General features: G+C 41.0%; 1 protein-coding gene across 2 annotated transcripts; it reads left to right on the top strand.

Annotated features, from left to right (window-relative positions):
• The first annotated feature begins 481 nt into the window (after positions 1-481).
• On the top strand, positions 482-26,385 carry cecr2 (CECR2 histone acetyl-lysine reader). Of its 2 annotated transcripts, none has more exons than XM_079449531.1 (18): positions 482-1,014; positions 14,393-14,487; positions 15,409-15,592; positions 15,757-15,884; positions 15,966-16,043; positions 16,192-16,292; positions 16,428-16,588; positions 17,655-17,741; positions 17,825-17,972; positions 18,562-18,691; positions 18,827-18,864; positions 18,962-19,053; positions 19,130-19,256; positions 19,659-20,017; positions 20,146-20,295; positions 20,391-21,117; positions 21,239-22,931; positions 23,656-26,385. In XM_079449531.1, exons 1-18 carry the CDS (start codon positions 895-897, stop codon positions 23,711-23,713), a joined length of 4,476 nt encoding a protein of 1,491 aa, XP_079305657.1. In that variant the 5' UTR covers positions 482-894; the 3' UTR covers positions 23,714-26,385. The 2 variants fall into 2 exon arrangements, with proteins under 2 accessions (XP_079305657.1, XP_079305656.1); XM_079449530.1 differs by having other exon boundaries at positions 20,388-21,117.
• Positions 26,386-26,566: the final 181 nt, after the last annotated feature.

The following is a 26,566-nucleotide window of genomic DNA, read 5'->3' as shown; positions in this document are numbered from 1 at the left end:
TGTAAAAAGTCTGAGGTAGCAACATAAACCATTTATTCGCCGATTTTAGAGTTAACATATCAAATTTATTCCGATGATTTGTGTGTAGCAAATGTATATGTTATGCCGATAATACTGTTAATAAAAACCAACTACACGCAAACAGACTGTTTCAACATTACAGCCTCTTTAGGGACAAACAACCGATAACATATATCAAATAATGACTTTGAAGCGTGTGTTAATCATGTTAATGCATTTAAATACACGTGTGTGGACGTTTTAAAAATCAAAAGATCGCTCCTATAGAATGCTCATCAATTCCTTACATTTAAATGTAATGTAATAATACCAATGCAACGCATTGGCGTCAAATTATTTTTGTATACACAAGTCCTCTAGTGAAGATCAATCGCAGGTGTTTCGATGTATTGTAACAACAGAACCACTTCCCTTTCAGCGAAATTCAAATGTGTGTGCAATCCCTTTAAATAAAGATACCACTTCCTGGGGGGGTGAAACACTTGACAACAAAGACCGAGTAACTCTTGAGTTAATTCGCTTTCGTTGACTCGTTTAGGTCAACAAGTTATCAAAACAATGAGATATCGTTCGCGCGAGCGATCAGTTTGTATTTGTATTCGGGTCGAGGTTGATTTGTTTTAATGTTTGGTTTGTTTTGGTGCGCGCACGTCCCCCTGTCCGTTACAGATGGTACGGTCCAGCCCATCTGTTCTCCTCCTGTGAAATGCGGACTGAAACGGATTGTGAGACTCTACGGGTCGCAATGGCTACCACACCGCACGGAAAACAAGTTTTGGTGTTCAGTTAAACGAGTTTTTTATGAGGAGCGCACTTGACGGATTCGTCTGAACCATCTTTTCTAATGTGAGACGATCGTTGGACGACATAAACATGTCACAGGGATGTATAACTACTGTGGAGGAGCTCCGGTCTTGGTGGGAAGTCCCCGCCATAGCGCACTTCTGCTCTCTCTTCAGGACGGCGTTTAATTTACCAGACTTTGAAATTGAGGTAATTTATCTTGTCTGTATGAGCTTGCGGCTCTCTTTCATTTCCGTCAGGTTTATTTGCATGCTCGGTCGTTGTAGCGACAACAACAAACTCAAGTTGACCGTGTTCCCCAGTCAGCCGTCCGCGTTCGCCATATAGTCGCTCACGGCTCACTTACTTCAGTCGTTCACACAATTACAGAGTAAACTGGACTTCAACCTGTGCTGATAATGATAGTATTACTGAAAAAGTGAGTTATTTAGCTTTGGTTTGTATAATAACAGAACTAAACTGATCGCCGTGATACGGTTAACCGCCTGACCAAACGTCTAACGTTACTCAACACACTCGTGCACTTGTGTTGTTTCTCTCCTATCTCGACTTCAAGTGCTTATATAAACTTGTTTATTAAGTTGTTGACATTGGTTTCGTTTTGTTTACAGAACTACCCGATTGAGTACGTTACGTTATTAAACAGTATCAACACAATTGTCACAACTGGCAACTTTGTTTTGAGTTCTTTACATCTTTCAAATAAAGAAACGTTGCAGCACTAAGGTTAAAACACGCAAAGGTGTTTAACTTTTAAACAAGTTTTTTTTGTTATTTTACATAAGCATTTTATTGTTTTATGTCATATTCTCGTGCTTTCGCTTTTAGATTTAACACGGCGAGTAGTGGCGTCGAATAAGATCATAAACCCGCCGTGACTTGATAAACTTGATCGGCTAGGTGTTTCTCCCTATTGTTATGATAAAGATAAGACAAGTTCACGATTCTGGAGTTGCGAGTTTATTGGTGGATCACAGGCTGGCTTCGAGTTGGTCATTGTTCCGTCCTGTCTGCCTTGTTTGTGTTGTTGACACGCGCTCTTTACAATGGTGGCTATAATTTATCAGACAAAAAGTGCATTTTGAGATCGTCCTTTTTCAGATCCACCGAAATTCATTTATACCTCGTTCACCTTTCATAATGTGGTTAGGCAGCCTACCTTTGTTTTTACGGTTGCGTATATTGTAAACAACAATTTTAATCTGCACCATTTATTGTGAATTTGTAAGGAGATCTATACCGAGCATTGTTTTTTTTAAAGGGGTGAGAAATTGTCAACACAAGGTATCTTGGAGCATCTCGACCCCCACATTTATGAAACGTGCGCTGCTGTCGCTTTGTTATTGCAGGAACGGTTCGAGGTGATGATCGTCGCGTGCTAACTCGTAGAAAAGTTATACCTCGCGTATCTGCAACGAAAATTCGGCACATTCGTAAGAGCCCATCGATATTACACGTTAGCGATTTATTTCACTACAAACCTTCTCCGTGCGCAGTTTAGTAATCTCATTTAGTGCGCAATCGCAGATTACAGAGAAAGCATGTGTCAATGCAGTGTTAAAGGATTTACATTCAGAGGCTGTTTCAGGCACAAGTCATTGACCGTTTCGCGATTCATCCTCGCATCCTAATTGCATTCAGTCTAGGTGTCCAAGGTCATTCAACACAAAAGCTCTCATTCCCACTTTACTACCCTGGTAACTTCGCAGACATGCATGAATGGGACGTAAACCACCACTGTGAATAATCCAATCGGTTGCTTTAATCTTGTGATTGAGACGTTTTTCAAGTCTTTACTCCAGGCTGTTGTTATAATCCTCGCAGAATCTTTTTCATCCTAATGCTTCTTGGTGGTTCAATGTTTGGTGGACATATTAAAGATTCAATCTGTTCTGTTTGGTTTATACTTTAATTCACAGGAAGTTTAGGGGACGTTAAGTTAACAATATAATTCTATTAAATGTTTTAACCATTTAAGAAATCTATATTTAGCTGTCAACGTTGGTTGGGGTGTGTTCAGTGTCAAAACACATGTGATGAGTGATCTCTTGAATATTGTTATTATGTTAACATTTAGTAATTTAGCAGACGCTTTTATCCAAAAGCAATAAGCGATATGTCATAAAAGAGCAATAGTATGATAGGTGCTAATACAAAGTTACTAGTTTCAACAAAAGCTAGACCACTACCTGTTGAGAGAAGAGAGAGGGTTTGTTATTTTTTTATTTTTTCCATTTGTCTGTCAAGTATTTAAGTAGTTTTTTGAAGGTTGTGAGAGATGGTCGTTGACCGGACCGCGTTAGGAAGAATGTTTCACCGTGAAAGAGAATGAGTGGGAAAGCGATGTTAAATCATAGAACGTATCAGGAAAAAGGATTTTAGGGATTGTTGACTTTATTTTGGAATTTATGAATAAAGAAGATCGCTAATATCTCAGCCTGTAATCCTTTTTTGGAGATTTAGCAAAAGAATTTCAAGAAGTGAGCTTCTTGCTCTTGGATAGAATTGAGAGACACAGAGTGTTTGCCAGAGTTTATAAATGTAGTCTAATGTAATTATTCCTTCTTTTATCTCATTAACACAAAAAGAAACACAATTTGATGGAAAGGTCATCCACGTGGATTGGCCAGCCATTAACTAACAGAGAAACTAAATTGTGGTAATGCTCACTATTCTCGTAATTCAGCGGTTTGTTTTAGCTCTTATGAGGCACTCACCCAAAGCCGTGCCCAAAAAAGCAGGTGGATAGTTCAGTAAATAGAACCCAAATCCGGTGGTAAGAGGATACAGTTCTTTTGCCTTTGAGAAAGCCTACCCTGTAAGGATGACCATATGTTTATTTGGCTATCGTTTGGAGTTCTGGGTGAATTTTTGTCAGGGAGATGTCATCCATTCTCACCTGTTGAGAACATAATTTGGTAGTTTAAGTATATGATTTACTGATATCCCCTGAACTAAATATGTATTAAACTTGATTTGTATGTCAAAGTCAAATACACGTTGGTCATGTTTGTCACGCCACAAGCTTTGCGCATCACAGTGGATATTACAAACGCAAAGGTGTTGGTCAGCTTCTTTTTCTTCTGAGAATCTGTTCCGGGGATTGACAATAGAGATTCGTCTTGGCAAGCTGACAAAAAGCTCCTTGGACGTTGTTCATTGATTTCACTTCACGGTCACACTCTGTATCCCTGCCCTAGATGAGAGAAGTGCACTACAGGAAGAGGCGAAACACGCCTGAGCTCTCTCCCTGCTCTTTTGTCTGTGTAAAGCATGCTTGATTTCCTATCAGTGTGGCTGTGAAACGAGCCCTGCCTCCCACCGCCTTCAGGAACTGAGAGAGCCCGAGTCTTTCAGGGGCCGAGCCCCTCCGCACGTCAAACATGCGCACAGCCAGAGGGCTAGGCCTGCCGGCTGCGCACAGAGAACGAGCGCTGGTGTTTTGTTGCTAGTCTGTTTTAATGTCTTTATTATCTGTTTGATGATGTCTAGAAAGTGGGAGGGGAATTGAAATGTGGGCATTCGGTCCAAGCAGAAGATGGGAGTAGTACTTAATTTCATTAAAAAAAAACATTACTGATTAATCTTGAGGACTGTTAATCTGGATTAATCAGTTTTTTATAGGACTGACCAGCACAAGCACTTTTTAATTGTTGAAATTGACCCTTGATGAGTTTTAATTGTCAGTTTAAAGTAGCAGTCCGTAACTTTTGCCTCTTTATTGCTATCTCTTTTTGAGACATAAAATTAGCTAGTTATATCAGTGAAATGACAGATCCTCTTTACTTTGTTGAGCACTTTAAGCCCAAACTACTCAATAGTGGTCCATGACCGGAAGTTAGTCTGCTGACCCTGGCGTCGTCAAAGCTTACTGGTGTTAACTTGTGCAACCAGCCCATTACATGCTACTTCACATAATTACCTCAAAGGAGTCAAATGAGGCGTTTTTGTGTTTTCCTGTATCTTTGGTGTGAAGTTGTTCATCCATATATTATAAAGTCTCAAACCAAAAGAGATGTTTTATTAAATAGAGGAGGCTCATCCAAACCTGCCTAAAATGCCTCGTTTAAACACGCCCCCTTATTTCTACGTCAGTTTGTGAAAAGCATTGAAGAACACCGCCGACAAATGTATGCGCAAAGAAAAAAGGCATGTCTATTCCCGCTGTAGTAGTAGTAGTAGTAGTAGTAGTGTTGTTGTTGTTGTTGTTGTGGAGACGCTGTGTGTTTCATTACAAATGAAAAACTATTTAGCTGGGTCTTCCAAACAAGGACACAATTTAAGTGGGGCAAATCTTTTAAGGACAGTCTGCCACTTCTCACTCACAGCCTGTAAGTAAGTTTTCATTATTAAAGAATTTGCAACTGACTATTCAAACCTAAGTTTTTGTCGGTCCTACAATCACAAATGCATAAATTGTTATATATTTACGAGGCTGAATCCATCGGGAGCTGAATTCATCATTGTATCCTCTCCCTGCAGCGTGATGCTACACGAAAAAAGTCATATTCAGTAACTATGTCCCCGCTGGATGCAACAAGTGCCTCATTATAATATGTTTTATTGACTGTCGCGTTGCATCGAGAGACAGTGTCAAAGGCAGCTCAAGAACTTGGCTATAGTTAACTAATTGTTAAACCTAATAGTTAAAAAAAAACATATCGATCTGTTACGCTCTGCTGGCAAAGTCGCGCTGACAAAGTTAACTAATCCAGATATTTGGGTTTGAACTCACAAGGTACCGGTAACATTATCAGCTTTCAATATGCTTTGAAGGCTGAAATATGGTAAGGGGCGTTACATTTCCGCCACATGCATGAAAATTGAGGTGTTTCAGAAATGAGGGGCACTGAGGAGCAACAGTAATGCACGGTATGTGAAAACTAATGTGTTTTTTAACCGTGGTTTTTTTAGCCATCCAATATGACACCCAATATGAGATCCTTTGACCTGTTTGGTAGAGTTTTAGCTGTCTTGCAAACTATTTTGTTGTTCTGCATGCTTGGAAGCTAATATATCTTATAGATTTAAATGGTTTTTGACAATGTTTACAATGTCTTTAAATTATGCAACCTCTCTGCACCTATCTTTGTATTTCACTTCTGCAACCAAAACGCCTTTCACGTGTTTGCCTCCCATTTCTTTTATTTAATGACAGCCTGTGCCTTAACAAGTTTAAAAAGTCGTCTGATGCACCCCTAATTAACACTTATCTCTATCAGAGATTGCACAGCCCATTGTCATAGGGCTCATTAAACTGTCACGCATTGATGTTCTAACATGGCATGTCCACATGTTCCCTGACAGATGTTTGTCTTATTCTTACAAAAGTGTCATTTATCAACTCCTCCTTCCTCGTCTCACCTTGCGCCCATGCACAAATGTCCTCTTTTCTCAATCCTCCACCCATTCTGGGCTTGTGTGTTTTGCCAGTATTGAATAGAACATTCATGTTTTCCATCATTGGCCCTGGCATGAGCATGACTAAATCACAGATGGTGGGTCTTTTATCGAGCCTCCCCCCAGAGAGGGGAGATGGTTGTAGCTGGGTGCTTCAGCAAGTCTGGGGCTCCTTTTCTTCTGGGCCTTACGCTGTATGATTGTAAATGGAGATTTAATCTCAATGGGGCCTGGTAGAGCAGGAGCTGAGGACAGCATCTTGTTTTGAACAGCAGATGGATTAAGATGAGGAAAACGGATTTGTGTCCACGGATCTGTAGCGCTTTCTTGTTTTACTCAGACACCGGGTGTCGATTGTGAAGGATAGCTAAGTGTGTGTATGCACATTCATGTGCGTATCCATGTAGCCTGTGTTGAAAACGAGGCTTTGATGTGAGAGGGGCTAACCCTTGGTGGAGCTCCTGCCGTTTTGAGGAGGAGGAAGTTCGTTTTTTGTCTGAGGGATTTGCACCATCAATAACTGAAGGGTCAGCAGACCTTGTTTCAGACCCCAGATGCTGTTCCTTGAAAATAATCACTCTCACCCACCTGCATCCTAATGGTATTTATCTTATCACCCATGTCAGTTCCACCAGAGGAGAAAAGATCTTTAGTAATTCACAGTAATAAAATATTGGTGTTTAAGGGAAGCTTTACTAATACTAATGCTCTCCTTTGGGTGTAAACGTTGGCACATTACTTGTCATGTTTGTAATACAAACATTAATGGTTATGGTTGGCGTCTTACTAAGAAAAAGAGTGCTGTTTATAAACAGGCATTTACTGTGACCCCTGATTCCCTAGCAACTGCATAACAACCCAGTAAAACCACTCCCTCTGCCATCAAAGTTTTGCAAGACCACACACAAGTGACTCCCTCATGCTCAATACTTTGAAACTTCTCTAGTCATTCTAAACCACCACAACATTGTGATAACTAACTCCCCTCCCCCAAGTCTGATTGACGGGTGAGGGCAGAAGTAAATGTATCAGATGGTTCCACACGTGGAGGGGGGTGTTTGTGGGGCTTGTACTCTGTGGTGTTTGTTTCAGCCGGCTCCATTGTTGCAGCGCCCCATGGTTCCCAATGGCTGTCTCCAGTTTGGGGCTGCCTCACCACACATGGTGCTCTGAAGGGAGTTGCTTAATATGTGTGGGTTAAAATTGAAGCTGGATGACAGACCTCAATTGTGATCCTAGTTTGTTGGGTTTGTGTTAACCCTCTAAGGCTGTGACTGTCAGGTTGGTGTTTTTTTGCTGGTGACAGCATGATGCAAGAACCTGTTAGGAGCTTGTAAGAGCATGATGGGAATCTGCTGTTTCGTGTGTCATCAGGGATTGCGACTCTCTCCCCGCAGACAGCGGAGTAGATGGGGGTAGCAGTGATGGGGGAGTCACTAGTGGAGTTGGATGTTGAGTGTGGGGGGTGCTGTGTGCAGTCTGCGCAAAAGACGTGAGGGAGTGTCAGCCTGGAGCAGAGATGGCAACGATAGAGTGCATACATGTTAGAGCAAGTGTATTTTGGAGGGGAGGGGTGTTGATGTGCTTTGAGAGGCTAGTCGAACAGTTTGTAACAATGGCCCATCCAGACCCACTCATCTGCTCTTGGGAACTGTTGTTTGGAGAGAAGCCATGGTTGTCTTGTCTGTTACGCTTATGGTAATGTTTCCTGGTTCATTTTCGTATGTGTGCATCACAGCACACTCTGTTTGGTAAGGATTCTGCTTCTAAAAATAGTGAATGTCAGTTTACTCTGACGTTTTTTTCCCCTATTCCCTGGAGCCTTATATAGGACTTGGTCTGTGGCCCAATGTATTTTGACTTGTTTTTCTTCTCTACAGGAAAATGTATTCGTTAATTTATGCAACTGGAAAGTACGAAGTAACAAAGCAAAAAAGTAAACTTTTATATTGAGCATTACTACATTATAGCATTTGACACTGATAGTTTATGTAGCAAACTGGCTAACACAACCGTGTCCTTTTCAGTTAATAGGGTATGAAAATGGGAATTTTATTGGGATATTGTTAAAGGATTTGATATAATATATTGTTATACACGAACAATGGCCATTTGATTCTGGCTCAGTTTAACCTTGTGCATTTGTATGGACTTTTAATACAGATCAGGTTTGCCAGGAAAACATTGTCATACCCAGTGGTATTGGCCAACATCCTGTTCAAGATGTTGCAAAAAGATGACCTAGTGAAGGACATGCAAGACACTATGGTCAGCAAAGGTTTTTGTGTAGGCCATTGTGAAGAGACTCAGTTTCCTGGAATTAATGATCCCCACTCAAAAGCCTGTGTGGTGATCCCAAACCCAGGATGCGTTTAGCCATCCATCTATGACCACCTGTGGCACCTGGCACTGATATTGAGATGGGTGGTGTAGCTATGTGCAGTCTAAGCATTCCCTGCACTTGACCTTTTCTAAAAATTTACCGTGACCATGATAAAACTTAAAAGTAATGATTCTCCATTTTCACAGGCTTTACTTCTCTGGAATGTTTTTAAGGCATTTAAAAAGTTGATTACTTTTGTAAAAGTAAAGGTCACGTGTGAAAGGATTGTCATAAGACTCTTTGCATCTAAGCTTAGGAATTTACAAGTGTTTTGGGAGGTGCTTGCACATTTAGAGGCCGTTTACACGAGACCGGTTTCAACTAAAAACTGAAAACGTTTTATGTTTTGGCGGTTCATTTCCACAAAAACTGCTTTTTTGGTGACTGAAAACGCAAACTTTTGAAAACGGCGGCATTATCGCTTCTGTGTAAACCCTGATGGCGGCTTTTTTTAAATAATGACGTCATACGCAAGCGTATTACACATTCAATCTGTAGGCATGCGCGGGTATTTCCCTAACAAAAATGGTGGCCTCTATGCTGCATGTTTGTGCCGCGTGACATACTTACCATAATTTTTCCAGCAAAAAGTAGATATACTGCACCACTACAACCAGTGGAGACATTTTTAGATTAAAAAAGTGTAGGCAGATGTGCGCAAGCACATAGGGTTTCTTTATACCGCAACAGCGCCATCCACTGGCCTGGCATGCAATAATACAATGTATTTATTTGATTTCCCGGATCCATGTAAATTCAGATCGTTTTGATAACGCTGTCGTGTATACGTGAAACGTTTCAGAACCGCAAAGGAAAAAACATTTCAGTTTTTTTAGCATGTAGACGTAATAAGTGTAACAGTTCAAATTGCTCATTGTTTTTTGGGACCGGTACTTGGTATGTTCAGAGAACTTTTAAGAACTTGCTGTTATTAAGCACTTTTGTTTAAATGTCTTTAAAATTATCTAAATAGTGATGCAGGTATTTTACTGGAATAACGTTTATTTTTAAATTTAATGTTACATTTAGAAACTTCATAATACTATTTGAGCAACGTTGATCAGTAGATCGCTTTTATGTTTTACGGCCATAAGTCTAATGTTGCCTGAAGATACAGTTAACTTTATTTTTTGGTGTAAAGAACTCGTTTGCTTTGCTTTTATTTAGTGTCTGTCAGAATTAGTATGGACCTCACTGATATTCTATTTATTCAGTGCTCTATATGGCTAGTCCCATTCAATGTATTGCTGTGAGCAAATGATACTTATGCCAGTAACAATTTTTATTGGCATTATATTGCTGTTGTGACTGATTGAAAATCTATTTTTTCCAGAGAGTAAACCTAAATGATGCGGCATTTCAAATTGCTGTACACAAACAAGCACAACTGTGTTGTCGTCGACAGGTTTAACATAGCAACAGGTAATTGGACAACTTATTGCCATAAAAAGTTGGACCACTAATGGAGATTATAACTGCGTTTGTCCATTTGATCCTTTGTTAAACATATCTTGCTCTCAGGATGCATCATTAAACTTGAGATAAATGGTGCAAATGTTTACCGACCATGGGTGGCTGTTGAAGAGTTTCTCTTCATAATACGTGTTCTGTTATGGGGTGGAGAGTGTTGCATCAAGATATACATGTCCAAGAGTTTTCGAAGGAAGATAGATGAGCAATCATGGCCAAGATATCCTCACCCAGCCCTTTGTCTTCCTGTTGCTTCCATAAGCAAGAGCTGTTAATTGCTCCTCTGCCATCTGTGGAGAGATTATGCTGTGCATCAGGGACTGATATTGGGGGCGGCTCTGTGTTGTCATGGCAGATACAGGAAATAGTAAAAAACAGGGCTTGGTCAGTCACTGAAAAAATAAACATTTGAACTAATTGAGTTTAAGATAACTCTTATCAGTAGTTTTACTTTCTAAACTCGTCAATATGGGTTGTTGGCTTACCTGATGTTTTGATCTTGAGGTCAAGCACTGGAAAGTAAATTTACTCACCTGAGATGGTAGCCTAATGAGTAAAAATTCACAGTGATCTTTTCTATAACAACATGGCAACATTTGATTTAAATCATACAGCCTTTTTTGTAAAATAAAGTATCTATATTTGTTATTCTGTTCTAACTCAAGATTATCTGCCCACCTGTACAACACATTTTAAAGGTTACTGTGCACCTGCCATTCCTGTTTTGCTAGTTGGTTAAGAAAAGGAGCTATTCAAAGCCAAGTGCAACTACATAACTACATCTTTGTCCTTGATGTTTAAAGTTTGTGACTAGTCTGTTATAAGTGCAGTGCTGTAGAGTCTGCTTCGGCAATGAGACTAGATGCAGATGGTTTTTGATATCTAGACGTTTTGTCAAATGTGCACATAGTCTTGATCAAAAACCAGCAACCACTAGACAGCGGAAAAGAGCAGCGCATTAAACCGTTTTTATACACTTTCTTCGTTGTGTGTGCAAGATTAAGTTCCAATGAGTTTTCTGATTCTAACTTAATTCAGGGAATAGGTAATTCACACACCTAGGCTGATTTAGTGTCCGTGGCAGAGCGTCATAAAAAGTAATGCTCTTGTATTAAGCACATGGCAACAGGCTTGAGTCGTGGTGTATGCTTGGCTTAGTAAGACTTTGGCTGTATGGAGCAAAGGACGTCCAAAACATTATTTCCCCCTTTCTGCCATCTGAGTCACCGAATGGCACTTCAAAAGCAAAGTGGGGTTGTGTTAATCCCCCACAGCCGGCCTCAGGTTTGAAGTGTGATCAAAGTCTAGGCTGCACTGATAGATGAGCCCACTCTGGTCCACTTACTGTCAAGGGACCAGGAAGTTTTGTGAGCGTAATGCCGGATCTAAGGGACACAGAAGGGCTGAGTTGCAACCTTAAACTCAAGAGTACGTAAATTGTGAGATGGATACAGATATATGACATTTACTGCAACCACCTTTTTCAACAAGCTTAATCCTTTCGTTATAGTGGATCTATTTTACAATCTGATCAGTCCTAACTCTAGACAACCTGCCCATACCAAATGTGTCCTTCAAGAAGATGTTTCGGTAATTCTTTAGACTTCATTGAGTGGGTGGAAAAGACAATCAATAGCTTCTAAATTGCTAATTACAACCAACCCTAAAAAGCAATGGATTCACCAAGTTAAGCTTTACCTTTTATTTTATAAAGAAGGCATGATTTCATGATGTCTCGCATCCTGTTTTGCAAAGTTTCAGTTTTTTTACTCCAGTCAACACTAGGCTCCTGGTTTCCGTGCCTCTCCACAGCCAGGAGGTGTGTGAATTGACCCTTTGTGACCCTGTTCTCGCCACCATTTCTCTAGAGAGAGGCGGCAATCTGCAGCTTGAGTGAATCTCACAATGAATGGATGAGCTGCTGCTCTCGCCCTTGAGTTAATTTTGTAGTGTCACTCTGTTATGGAGAGGAAAGGGAGGGGGTACGCTTTATACTGGAGTTGAAAAGTGTTCCCTGGTGCCTGAGGGACTAAGCAGCTAGCCGAGACCTTGCAAAAGAAAGCAACCAAACCGTTAGGCTCCTTGTGATAGGCTGTCAAGGAAAGTGGACCGGCGATGAAGCAATGTGTATTTACATATGCTCTACTGGCCTCCACTCTCTCTTCAAGTGACATTAGGCATTATGAGGAGAGAGCAGTGCATGCTGGGTCAGGTTGTGCTGGGTCATTGAAGGAAGAAGGCATTTGCTAGCTGTGGCTTTGGGCTCAAGCTTTAGCTTAGCTTCTTTTCGCTCCTTTCAGTACACCGGCGTTTGCGGTCCCACTTACTGCCGCTTCATAAACCCTCAATAGCTGCTGTACAATGGAGATAGAAGGGGTTGAAGGTTAAACTTGAACCTCAGTTCCATCTTGGAGATAAAGGCACACAACCTGAAGATGGAGTGAATCTATATTCACAATACAGCAATGATTCTTCCAACTGCTCAGGTTTTTACAATGCGAGACAATCACATTCTCTATAATTAACATGTACATGGATTTGTACTCCTAGCACTCTGATGTTGATCTATCATGGCTGAATTATTTCTACCTTTGTTTTCAGTGTCTGTTGTTCTATCGGTCTGGGAACTTTAGTGCGTGTAAAAAGTATGTCTGTGTGCTTTGTAGCAATTAGAGTTGAGCCGGATACTCGGCTGAAACGAGTATCCGGTACGGATAAAGCATATTTGCCGAGTACAAGTATTACATGAGTAATACGAGTCAATATCTGTGCTCGGATGGAATAAAAATCCTCATTGGGTAGCTGACTGTGTCTGCGTTCTGTGATAGGCTAGTCACAGCGCCCCTCCCTTACACATACAGATTTGCTCACTCACTCACACACAGAACAGCTCTCTTTCTCTCTCTTTCTCTCTCTGTCTCTCCCTCAGTCACTCAGGTTCGCGGGTCTTTTCCGTTAACGTTTAGGGTTTCTTCAGCTTCAAGTTTGTTTTTTATTTCGTTTTTTCTGCAGTACTTATTAACCAGTAGAGTTCTGGTAAACGTGGGGTTTGTTCAGACGTGGTGCTTGGTAGAACGCGACTAGCGTTGCGTCTCTGCCTGTCTGAGATTTTTTTTTCTTTTTTTAACCGTCTGCTGACTAACCAGTTTTTTGACTTCACGTATAAAACTATAATATTTCAAATTAATTAGCTACACACACTCTCTCTCTCCCTCCCTCCGCTGGTCATCTAATTTTTATTAACGTCTGCTAGCAATTGCATGATTAAAAATAACATACTGGTTAAAGCCCCGCCCCTTTCAAGACAACCCGGCCACTTCCGGGTTAAACCCCGCCCACTTCCAGGTTAGGCCCCGCCCAGTCCGAGTACAGATACGGATACAGATAATTCATATGGTTAACAGATACAGATACAGATACAGATAATGCTGTACTCGCTCATCCCTAGTAGCAATGTTACTTCAGTTTAAAAGATGAAATGCAGATCAGCACTTCAATCAAGTGCCCAACAAAGCATTTTCAGAGCACATGATCTTCATTTAAAAAATGTGGCATGTGCAGTTTCTGAGCTCTGTGCTTGAGGACTGCAAATTTGGCATTTCCTCATGGCAACAATCTGTCTTTCTCCAATTTCTGTTGTAATGCCTAATGACAACATTAGAAGGTAGTCACACACAGCCTGTTAATGCTCCCACTTTAGCTTCCTCATCCTAGAGTAATTCTTTCATCATTTACTCACCCTCATATCATTCCAAACCTGTTTGACTTTCTGAAGAACACAAAAGAGATTTTGTAGAATGTTGTTAACAATACCTTTGCCCCACCAATGTTCCACAGAAGTCATATACAGGTTTTGAATGATGAGTTAGATGAATGAAGGTTAGATCGTATATTTAAATTGTAAAACTAACGTGAAATGTATTCTAGTACGACAAGAGTGCTGTGTTATGTGTTGTTAGACATTTCCCACAAGTCAATGAGCAGTATTAAAAACATGAAGGTAGACTATTAATTTATTTTGTGAGAACTCAAAGTTCTCCTAGTAAAATCAGGTCAGTTGTGGCCTGGTGGTTAGACCGTTGGGCTTGTGATCAGAAGCTTGCCGGTTCTAATCTCAGTGCCAGCAGGTCATGACTGAAGTGCCCTTGAGCAAGGCACCTTACCCCTGATTGCTCTGCAGTAATGTGTCACTGTAACAAACTACTTGTAAGTCGCTTTGGATAAAAGAGTCTGCCAAATGAATAAATGTAAATGTAAAATTATCTGTCACTGCTGTAATGCTAACCTACTCCCCTGCTGTTTACTGTTTGTTAGGAACTCGAGCAAGGACTCCTGAATCAAGACCAAGTCTTCCTCTCAGACCTCCTCTGCTCCCTTCTGCGAGGATGTTATCAGCGCAGCGACATCACGTAAGCTACCTTACTTAGAATCAGTGTTTCTTAATTTCAAGTTGTTTCGCAACCTGTACAAGGTACTGACCCAACCCACATGCTATGTCTGACTCGCATTTGAACTATTTAACTGCATATGACTACTTGCTCGTAGTAGCACTTTAGTCACAAAGCCAGGTTACCTGCAGCAGTAGTAGGTCAAGGGGCCATGGGCCCCCTTTCCAGTAAAGAGTATGAGTTATTATGTGAGTCAGTGCTGTGATGAATGACTGGCCCCTAAAGGGAGCTCCCTTCCATAGCGGTGCCTCATCAGCAGCAAGAAGTTGGGTCGATGATTGGGTAGGCAGGAGAGATTCCATTCGCCTACTGTGACGGTCCGTTAAAGGACACTGGGTTTTATTGGATTCGACAGCAACTGGCATCCGGGGAGGGGGGGGCTGCAGTGTACTGGCCTATCACAGAAGTGCCCTTTTCATTCTACATGTGCTAAAGACCCAAGTAGATTGGGGGAGGGAGTGTTACGGATGAGGGAGGGAGAGAAAGATGGAATGGCAGGGGGCCTGCAGCTGTGAGAGAGATCATTCTGCTTTCTCAAGATAAGCCTATTGTTTCTCTCCTTTTTTCTCGCTATCTTCTCTCTTGTTGTCCCAAGGCTCACCCTGGCCCTGCACTTTGGTTTCTGTGTTTTGTTGCAGGAACTTTGGTTAAACAAATATTAGTTGATCGACCTTAAAACAGTGTCACTACAAAAAGAAACAGTGTCACTACAAAAAGACACAGTGCTTGCTAGCATGAATTGAATCATTTGTAATTACACAAAAGTTTATTGACTCAAAGTTTAAGGTTTTGTAGATCAGTTTTCCTTTTTGACAGGGCTGTTGACCTATCAATTCTGGATCTAATAATGCATTGTTTTAAACCTAAAGCATTGTCTTTCAGGATTCAGTCTTTTAGAAGTTACCTGGAAGACATTATCAATTACCGATGGGAACTGGAAGAAGGCAAGCCAAACCCACTGAAAGAGCACCCATTTGAGGAGCTTCCAACTCACACACAGGTGGAGCTCCTGCACAGACTTTGTGATTATCGTCTTGATGCTGCAGATGTCTTCGATCGGCTCAAGGTAGAAAGTTTGTTTATCTTCAATATACTTTCAAATTTTAATGAACAGAACATAAAATAAGTAAAGATTTAACACATTTGTTTGCACGCATGTTATTTTTGGAAGCACGCCATGGTACAAGTGAACTGTAGTAGTTTCGTCTTAACGCATTTCTGGGTTTACAGGGCCTGGATGCAGACAGTTTACGCGTTGAGCCTTTCGGCCAAGATGGGACGGGGGCCCTCTACTGGTACTTTTATGGTACACGGCTGTACAAAGAGGAGCCGACCGAAACATTGTCTTCTAAATACAGGTATGGACGGATAAACAACACAAGAAAACAACGTAACATTTACATATATCTGTTCTCAATCATATGTTCCATTTTTTACAGTGAGACTTATGACAAAGTGCCTAAGAAAAAAAGAAGAGGGAGGCCACCAAAGAAGAAGCTTGAGGATAAACTGCCAATGTAAATGAAATCTCTTAACATCCAGTCAGAATACATATGACCAGAGTACAAAAAACATGAACTTCAGACAGATCTCACTCTTTTTAGTGGAGCTCTTTAGGAAAGCAAGGGTTGATTTGGTTTGTTTAATTGATCCTTTTTGTTTCAGGGAGGAGGAGGAGGAGGAAGAGGAAGAAGAAGAAGAGGGGGAGAGGGAAGAGTCTGTGAAGGCAGATGAGGAGAGCATTGAGGAGGTCAAACCTAAAATAGGTTGGTAATACAAACGGAATTTAGCTAGTGCTGAACTAGGTTTAGATGTAGAGCACCACATAGATTTGGCACATTTTTCTGTCTTTGATTGGGTGATATTGAGCTGTTTGTAAACGGTATGTGATGTGTTGTCAGAGCCAAACCGCGGAGCCTGGTCTCTGGTTTGTGACACAGAGGAGCAATGGGCTAGTCTGGCTGAGAGTATTAAAGACAAAACCTCACCTCAGGACTGTCACCTGCATCGCATCATAACTCAAAACTTCCTTCCCGAGATCAGCAACATGATGGAGCACAAGGTGGGTTTTATTGAACCTGCATAGGATGCAATAATGAGTCATGTTACACCTCAAACCAAGATTTATAGATAATGTTCTCGGCAAAGATCTCTAATAAAAATAACAACAACAACATCATTAGTCTAACAGTTGAACAGTCTAAATATATGACTGTAAAAATATGTCTACGTAATAGTATATACAGCAATTGTTAAATTCTTTCAGATTTTTAAAATCTCATTGTTGTGCAATACTGATCTTAGGGGCAATGACATTTGTTTTAGAATATTTGTAGAGCGAAGTATTTTCATTGTCCCTTGGACTAATAAATAATACGTAGTTATTAGGAATATTTCCTTATGTGCATATAGATATAGATGATCTAGGTATCTCATCATTGTCTCATTTAAACAGTGGAACATCTTATTGTCTAGCTGATATGTACAGTGTGCTGCAGTCTTGACGTGTCATTTCCGTGGCTAATCAAGACCCATTAGAGTGTCTGGTTGCCATAGCTACCCTGCTCTCAGCAATCTCTGTTAGATGCCATCACTTTATAAATCTTATATACATCTTACTCCGCGAAACATCATGTAACTATACATATTTTCCTCACTTGTAGACAGAAGTGATTCACTGCTGACGCTAAACACAATCCAAATACTTAATTTTACAACCTTGAAGCTGCAGGTTTTAATTTGGACAACTGCTTCTTGCAAGTCAGCCCCCCGACACGCACACTTATCCACACGTGCATGCTCGCACAGCCCTGTCAGAGCCAATCCATCAAGCCGTCGACGTTTAGCAGGCTCTCACCTTGAGGCGAGCTGGAGCCTGGTGATTGACAGTCCGCAGTGCTGCAGGTTTTTGACCTCTTAAGTGGTTATACCAGAGGCAGGCTATACACCACGGGATTAAGTATGTAAAGAGTAAGGTTCTGCTTTTAGTGAGATTCAGAGGGAATGGGGCTGATGTTCATTCAGGTGGCCTCTGTTCGGTAAACAAAGAGCATATGAGGGAGGGGTAGATAATCCTACAAGTGACCATGTATGCAACTTCAAGTGACATGGTTGCATTTTTCCATCAGGAGAAAGAGATGAAACGGAAGCTTCTGAATCCACCCAAAGAACGTAATGGCCACCACTGTGAGCAAAACGACAGCAATGAAAATCAGGTAGGCTTATAAACTATTGTAGTGCTTTATTTTTGTTTGAAAAATATTATAAGACATGCGTTAATACCTGTGTGTGTGAGTAGACCAATGGTACAACTGAGGTGGACCAAAAGCAGAAAGAGGAAGACCTGCAAAGACAAGCGCTTCTCGCTGAGCAGCGCCGCGAAGAAGAGAGACTTCTCAAGGAGGAACGGGAGAGAGAGGAACAGGAGAGAGTTAAAGCAGTAGAGGGTGAGTCTTGTTTCACTTTATCAAAAGTCACCAGCTACCTTAATACTTTCTCAGACATGGGAGCTCAAAGTTTCCCCAGAAGCGTGATCAAACACACTGACTCTAGAGCACATTCTGTAGTCTTGTCTCAACATGGCAGTTTTGAAGTCAGCAGGCTTTTATCCTAAGGCTTCTTTAATCATACAAAGAGCTGAGCTAGTGGAAACGATCAACCTCACTCCTCATGAGAATCATCCAGCTCTGATATCCTCTGTCAAAGGGTTAATTAACTCTTGATCGTGCCGATGCTGATTTAATGTATTATGGATGAAGATCAGGCTTGCGGTTCTCTCCAGTGGTTTCCTCCTCCAACCCCTTTAATCCTCCACAGCAGGGTGTGCCAGTCAAGGCAGCACATAAAGCACTTTTCCCATTTATCTTGCTGGTGCCCTTTGATCAAATGTGCCTTCTAAAGCTGCCCGATGAATCGCTTATATTACAATTTTTTTTGTTTGCTAACTTTTCATTAACCATGCCCTGTTAATGATAAGATGTGTTGTGTGAGCTTTAGCTTTCTTATTCTGTCATTCATTGTTTTTATGTTGTACAGAGCGTGCACGTAGAAGAAAGCAGCGAGAGGAGAAGGCCTGGTTGCTCTCCCAAGGGAAAGAGCTTCCCGCTGAGTTGCTTAATCTTGAGACCCACTCACCTGTTCGCAGATCATGTCGCACGAAACAGTTGTAAGCAGTCTGTTTTAATCCATCTTCCTAATGACTATACTTTCATAAAGGAATGATTTCTGCTGCTAATTACCATCTCACGCTGAAAGCAATGAATGTTTTTGTAATTCTGCTTTTCTCATTTCCCTACTGTAGTTATGACATAGATGATGATTACACAGCTCTCTACAAAGGTACGTTTGTACGAGCTTGTGCTGTGGTCACGCTTTAATATTTCCTCTTTTAACAGCTGCAGTAGCTTCATAGAATGTTTAATGATTTCCTCTGTAGTGTTGGAAGCCCTCAAAGCTCACAAAGATGCCTGGCCCTTTATGGAGCCAGTTGATGAGTCGTATGCCCCCAACTACCATGAAATCATACAGGTTGGCATTTATTAATATTTATATAATTAATATTAATATTATGTACAATAGAATAATGTGTCAACTGTGTTGTCAGACTCCAATGGACCTGTCTACTATTGAGAGAAAGCTAAATGATGGGGAGTACATGGCCAAGGAAGAGTTTGTGGCGGATGTAAAGCTGATGTTTGAGAACTGTCTGGAATACAATGGAGAAGAGAGTGGTAAATATGACGCTATTCTGTTTTGTTACCCAGAATTGTGGCTTGTAAGCAGAAGTGAAAATCCCTGAAATGTGTAGTCTTTTATGACACCCTCTGTAGATGAGCAAAGCAATCCACATTAGTGGTGGACGTATGTGAGGAAGCTTTGACATTGATAAATAGAGAGTGATTGAGCTATTCTCCAGTGAGCCAGGTCCTTCAGTGTCACAGAGACATTCCAGCCCCGCAGCTCCCCTCACTGGAGCCATCCATCCATCAGAATGCACTCCCCTAGGGGTGACAGGGTCAAAGGTCAACAGTGGTTCTGTGAACTGGTCTATGTTTTTGCTGCATGGGCAGATGAGATTGTATATGGGTTTGTGTGTGTGTGTAAATTTGACTTGCCTGTCTGCATCACCTCAGAATACACAATAATGGCTGAGTCCTTGGAACGCTGCTTTAGCCGAGCCTTACTGAAGCATCTTCCCACTGAGGATGGCGATACAGATGAGGAGTTTCATGTGGACAGTGAGGACCGTGACCGCAAAGAGAAGAAAAAGAGTAAAAGCCATAGACCGTCTGGGCCTGATAGCTTGATCAGAGCCACAGAGCAGGCTCAAAAACGAAAAGCTACCAACAATGGCAAAGGAAACAATCATCATCAAGACATATTTAATTCTCCTTCACAACCACATCCTTTACACTACAGTAATGGCCCATCATATCCCCATAACATGCACCCAGGACAGCAACAGGCTGGAATAATGCATCCAGCTCAGCAGGTTAGACCTCTGTCAATAATACTCTTTTAATTGTCAATAACAATTTTTAAAACAGACTGAGCGTTTTTTAAAACGTATATAGTTTACACCCTGTGCCAGTGCTTCACAACTTTTTTTTTCCTCTAAAGTTTCACCGGCCTGCAGGTCCTCCAGGACAAGGTATGTATCCGCAACGTATGATGATAGACCCTCGATACCCATACCCTGGGCAAAGACACCTCATGCCTAGATCCTCAGGGGATCATGGAAATCTGCATATACCTCACTACAACATGCAGGTATGTTTTTTTTGCATGTATCAGTATTATTTTTTTCATCTTTTAAGAGTTACACAAAATGTATTTTATCATATAATTTGATTTTATTTTAGCAGAATTCCCACATAAATGGGCCCCAATTTGGGCCCAGATACCCAGTAGGACCTGATGGGCGACCTATTCCACATCAGCAGCATTCCTATCATGGACCAACTCATGGCCCTTCCCTTGGTCCCAGGCCAGTGGCCCTTCAGCCTGGAGGCCTCTTTGCCCCTCCACCCGAGGGCAACATGTACCCTTCACGCCAACAATCAGATGGGCAACCCATGCAGGCTGCAGGGAACAGGTACCCTATGCCTGGTGTCCCAATGCATGGTTCTTACCCTCCATATGGCCCTCCTGGCATGAGCATGCAGAGGATGTGGCCACCCGTAAACCACCAAGGACAGCAGGCATCTGGTGGCCCAATGGTGCAAGAACAGGGCATGACTAACCAGCATCCATACAATCACGGCATGATCCGTCCTCCACACAGTTCTGGTTATGCAATGGCGAACAATCAATACAGAATGCCCCCTGTGAATTCACAAGCTCCCATTGGCCAAGGACCACCACGGGCTCCCCAGGACACTAGGCCACATTTAGCATCCATGCTTGATAGTCCAGAGATGATTGCTCTTCAACAACTCTCTGCTTCATCTTCCCATGTTACTAGCTTCCAGCCAACCCAACAGAGTGGTGGTACTACTTCAGGTGGTGCTGCACTGTCACCTCCAGAAAACAAGCTTCTCAGACCTAGGGATGGTGTATCAGACATCCAGCACACACAAACGTCCCCCAGAGGTAGATGTGGGAATATTTTTACAAATTCAAAGTTTTCAGGATATTGTCTTCATGATTTAAGTATTTATCTTATTTATAACATTGAGAACCATACTTAACTCTTAATTTTGTATTGTGACAGGTTCAAATCCAAAACCAACTGATAAACTGTTAATTGGAGAGATGTCTAATCTGAACGGATCACCACAGACTCAGACTTCACTAAATACAGCTTCAGCATCAGTGTCAAACACTGAATGTTCTGATCAGAATGAAGACAAACAAGGGCAACCAAATTCAGAAATACCCCACAACAATGACCAACCTAACTCAAATCAGCTGGGACAACAGAAGGCTATGGAGGATTCTTCAAATGTTTCCCTATGTGGTCCTTCCCAGAAAACCTCAGATGATCCACCACAGAACCCTTCTCAACAAATAAATCAAAATGTTCCCCCACAGTTTATCCAGAATGGCTCTCAACGACATGTTCCTCCACACATGTTACATAGTCTTGCTTCACAAATATCACAAAATATGTTTCAGCAATACCATCAGAATGGCTCACACCAAGCACTCCACAATGGATCTGTCAGAGGCCCTCAGCCAGGACTTCTCCATGGAATGCCACAGATACCATCTCAGGGTGGGCAACCTGGTGTTCATCAGCCTGCAACCATCAGTTCTCTACCTCCCAGCCACCCTATATCCCATCCACTTGCTCAGCCCTCTCCAGGTGATCAAGGAGACCAAAGACCTTGTGAGCCATCCAGCAGGAGATTATCAGGTGGGAGCACAGCTTCCCGAGATAGTCCTCATGTTAGCATTGGCACTGATTCTGCCAACAGCCTTAACAAACAACAGCCCTTCAGTCCAGAGTCGCAAACTAAGCTGGGGAGTCAGGGACCAGTACCACTAAACAATCAGGCATCTCCAATGCACTCACAGGGTCCAAAAACCAACACTATGGCCCACCATAGTGCAAATGAGCCAACACATCAAAACTTTGGCCCACAGATGGGTAGACCATTACATTCCTCAAATCAACAGGCTTATGCAAACCAGACTCCACACTATGCCGCTTATCATCAGCAAGGTGTTCCTTACCAGTATCGCATGGCCATGCAACATCCTCAGGAACACCCCAGCATGTATCCTCAGTACCAGCAGCAGCAGTTTTATCAGCAATCTAGACATAACAGACCTAGGTTTGCACCTGAGGAGTGGCCTAGACCTCCATACCAGCCTCAACATCCAATGATGCCTAATTCTTACCCATCACCATCAGTTGGCACTATTAATGGCCGGCATAAGGACAACACCATGTCTCCTCAGGGATCTGATGGATCTGGCAGGAGTTTAATGTCCCCGAGTCCTTTACCTGACGGGTTGCAGATCAGCACATTGGAAAGCAGAGAGCATAGCAGCCCTGCCAAGCAGTCAAGAACTGAAGAGCCTTCTGAACGTTCTGATAGCCCAAAGGAGATCCTGGACCTTGACAGCCACAATGCTGCAGCCCGACATCATACTTCAGCTCAGCCACACCCCAGTTTCCCATATGGCCCTCGTGCCATGCATGCCAGCATGCACCAGGTTAGTGCTGCCCATATGATGGCAGGTGGGCCGTATTCCAACCACCAGTTTCCCAGAGGACACTTTGCCCCACAGCATCCTCTTCCACATTTGATGGAAGCCTTACAGAGGCCCCAGCACCTGCCTTTCTCCACAGGTCAAACTCGTATGGCTATGTACAGGCACCCAAATGTTGCCGGGCACTTCCAGGGAATGGTGGTTCCACAAAGGACATTGGTTGCGGAACACTTAATTCGCACTGGGTAAGAAATCTCTTTTAGTTAGATCTAATCCATATTAGATATCAAAATCATGTATGCTAGCATGATAGATAAAATAACCTAAATAATATTGATTTGGCACATTAATCTAAATTAGAGGCCGTTTACACAATGGTGTTTCCTTATGCATTTCAGCCCTTTGTTTACACGACAACAGCATTTTGGGGGACTGAAAACGGGTCTCAAAGTGCACGTTTTTGAAAACGGCACTGTTATCGTCTCTGTGTAAACTGCATGACGGAAGTTTCTAAAAACTTGACATTACTCGCATGCGTAGTACTTGTTTAGTCATGCAAGCATACCCAAATCAAAATGGCGGCCTCCACTACTGTGTGCGGGTGGTGCTGGACATATGTATTAACGTTTCCCTAGCGTGGATTTACTGCACCTGACACATTTCATTATTTACATTCCTCTTAAGCACACATATACGTCAACAAAGGTTATTAAAATGCACTTTTGGATCATAACTGTGTATGTGTGAAGGCATGTTGTGTTTGTTTACAATGCAACATCGCCACCCACTTATCTGGCATGCATAATGCAGCATTTTTATTTGTTGCCCCTGATTGGTGTAAATGCAGATTGTTTTGACAACGCTGTCGTGTGTGAAACTTTATAAAAACACAAAAGAACAACTTTTCTGTCTGTAATGCTTTAAAACTTTTATTTCTTAATTGTAATAACGTTTGATCTTGTTTGATAGGCAGCAGATGTTTGGTACAGCATCTCCCAATGGCCCAGGCAATAAACAAGGAGTGTGAAAATTTTGATTTCACTGGAAACTCAATAAATACTTGAATCTCTTCTATGATAGTAAGTTATATCCTGCAATAAACAAAAAAAGGAGAACACAACAGAAGACTGGTGAAATTATCAATTGCTGAAAATGACAATTTACAACACCAATCGGAGTTCTGCTCCTGAGACATTCTTCTGAAATTAATCAAACTAAGAGCTCCTCAGGCACCTTTGAAAAGTCTTTAGTCCAGTTTTAAAGGGGGAGGTAGTATGTCTCAGTGCCAATGAGTTGACCAAGGACCACTGACCATGGAGGACATTTTAATCGGTCAGGTCTGTTCAGTGCTCCGATACAGTGTAAACTGTTCAGCAGATGTTTTCTTGGATTGGAATGTCTCGTTGGCCTCATTCTGTGAAGAAAGTGAATCTTTGATGCTCTCCTGCATGGGAAGTTATAAAAAGAGTTAAGAAACTAGATATTGGTAATGAGCAATTCAACTCAGGTGTAGTAAAATGGTACTGAGAGTACTTCACTGTTTCCAACCCTGTGGACAAACTAAACTCAGTTGCCTTTTATGTACTTATTGAATGATCCCATTTCATGTACATGTGACTGTGTGAATGAGTTCAGATATTGTAATGATGCAACACAAGGAATAAAAGATGGATCCTCTGCTACTGGAAACAGCACACTTGGAGTGTTTTAAAGAGGTGATGTTCACCTCAACAAAACACAGTATCCACTTTAGTTCTGGTGTTGTGCATCCTTTTAATGCCACTTCAACTTAAAGATTGTCTTTGATTTTCATAGACTGGCAGAAAACGTGGCTGCTCTTTTTTGTTATGCACTAGGAATAGTCTTTAATACTGGAATTAGTGGCCTTGAAATAAAATTAGACATGTGCTTCTTTGTACGGGACTAGTTATCTACAACTTTGCTCGTCTATCTCTTGAGATTTCTCATTGTCCCTCATTGATGTATCCTGCTAGTTTATGTATGCACATGAGTGAAAAGGAATCAGGTTTTAGATACTTACACAGGCTACTGGTGACCTTTGAGGTTTTTAAGGCTGGTTTATGCTTTGCTTTGATGGTAAATAACACCGAATGCTATCAGATGACAATGTCATTTTTATTTTTTATTATTGTTATATAGAGTTGCAATACTAACAATACATTGGGTAAGGGCATGAATCAGGCTTAAAACCCACTTGTAGAAATTAACTTGTTGAAGTACCACTGTAGCTCATTTAAACGAATGTCAGTAATGTGTTGATGTGCTCATATTTTACATGAATGCTTCCTCTTTTAATTCATTGTACTGAATATGTCCTCAGGGTGTAGTGGTTTTAATACGGGTATTGTCAAATGAATATTCAGTGATCAAAATAATAATTTGATTCATCTGAATGGTAAATTATCTTGATTTCATACTTTTTGTGGTCTTTGGTACAGAAAAGTTGGTTATTCTTCACATTGCTGTTTGATTTCATATTGTAAATGAGATTTTCATGGGCAAAACTAGCTGAAAACAGGTTGGTTATTTTACCATCGTTTTCCTGCACTAAAATACTTATTTTTAATATCTGCTTTTTATTCCATTTGATCTCTCTGGATTAACTTCATATTTTTCTCATTTTCACAAGGCATTAAAAAACAGCTTTTTTGTGGGAATATGACAAAGAATCTACCTCATAATGGCACATTATCCATTCCCATTTTGGACATATAGTTAAGATTGTCTGTCACTCATTTATAGTTGTCCATTAGAAAATACCATTAATTGTTTCGTACATTTATACCGTATATTTGATAGCTTCATCCCTTAATCAACACTGTAAGCCTTAAAATGTCAACCCGCAATGATTATTATTAAATTACCAGTGCCAAGTTTGAACTTCCTTAAAAATGGCTTCGGTTTTACAACAACAAGGGAAATGAAGGCAGCACCTAGAATTAAATGTGACATTATTCACTTCCTTGCCCTCATTTTGGAGTTTTGCAGGATCTGCACTGTAAAGTTATTAGTACAAATGATAATGACAATGTTTACAATACCCTTAAATGTTTTGTTCCATAAACCTGTCACAATATATCCTGGACCTGTTAAATGTAACAAATGTACTTTATGAAGTGAAATATGAAAATCGATCGATATGAATGCTGTCCACCAAGTTTGTGTGAATGTCTTATCTCACCAGTTTAATTAGGATCATTTTGGCAATAGTAGACAGTTCTGTTGGAGATTTAAGATTCACCTGTTCATATGTAAAGGGATTGTTTAGCTGCAGTAGGTTACAAGGTTTTGCTGTGTACAGATGTGTCTTTTAATTTGTGATTCTTATTTTCTTTTGCATATTGGTGGGTAACAACAGATCTGTATCTCTGCTGCCATCAACATCTCTGCTGTCATCTATTTTTTCTGCACTAGTTAAATTGCTAGTTGGATAAATGTGAATCCTATTTATTTGTTCATATGTTTTGTACATTGTTTGTCTTTTTAATATAAATATGTTCTTTGTTTCCCTTTTGTACTTTACCTCAGTAGCAAAATGGCATCCAAAAGGACACCTATAACTTTCATTTTTATGTAAAGTTTACACGTTCTCTTACCTGCCACTCAAATTATTTTGGAAATGGGCTGAAGTATTTTCCTACTGTACATTTCTTAGAATAAAATGTTTCATTAGATTTAAGGTTTGCTTGTTTGTCATTTATATGTCATTTTAATTTCCATTAATAACATAAAACGTTTATGTTGTAACTACTTTGTTACTAATATGCATAGATGTCAAGATAAACGGACGTATTGTTGTGTAACACAACTTGTAGTAATTTACTCACAGTAAAGTGGGTCTCGAGCGTTTCAGTCAGAG

The sequence above is a fragment of the Barbatula barbatula genome (genome assembly GCF_947034865.1).
Source record: "Barbatula barbatula genome assembly, chromosome: 25".
NCBI classification, from domain to species: Eukaryota; Metazoa; Chordata; class Actinopteri; order Cypriniformes; family Nemacheilidae; genus Barbatula; species Barbatula barbatula.
The sequence above is the reverse complement of the archived record's forward strand: the minus strand, read 5'-3'. Positions and strand labels throughout refer to the sequence as shown.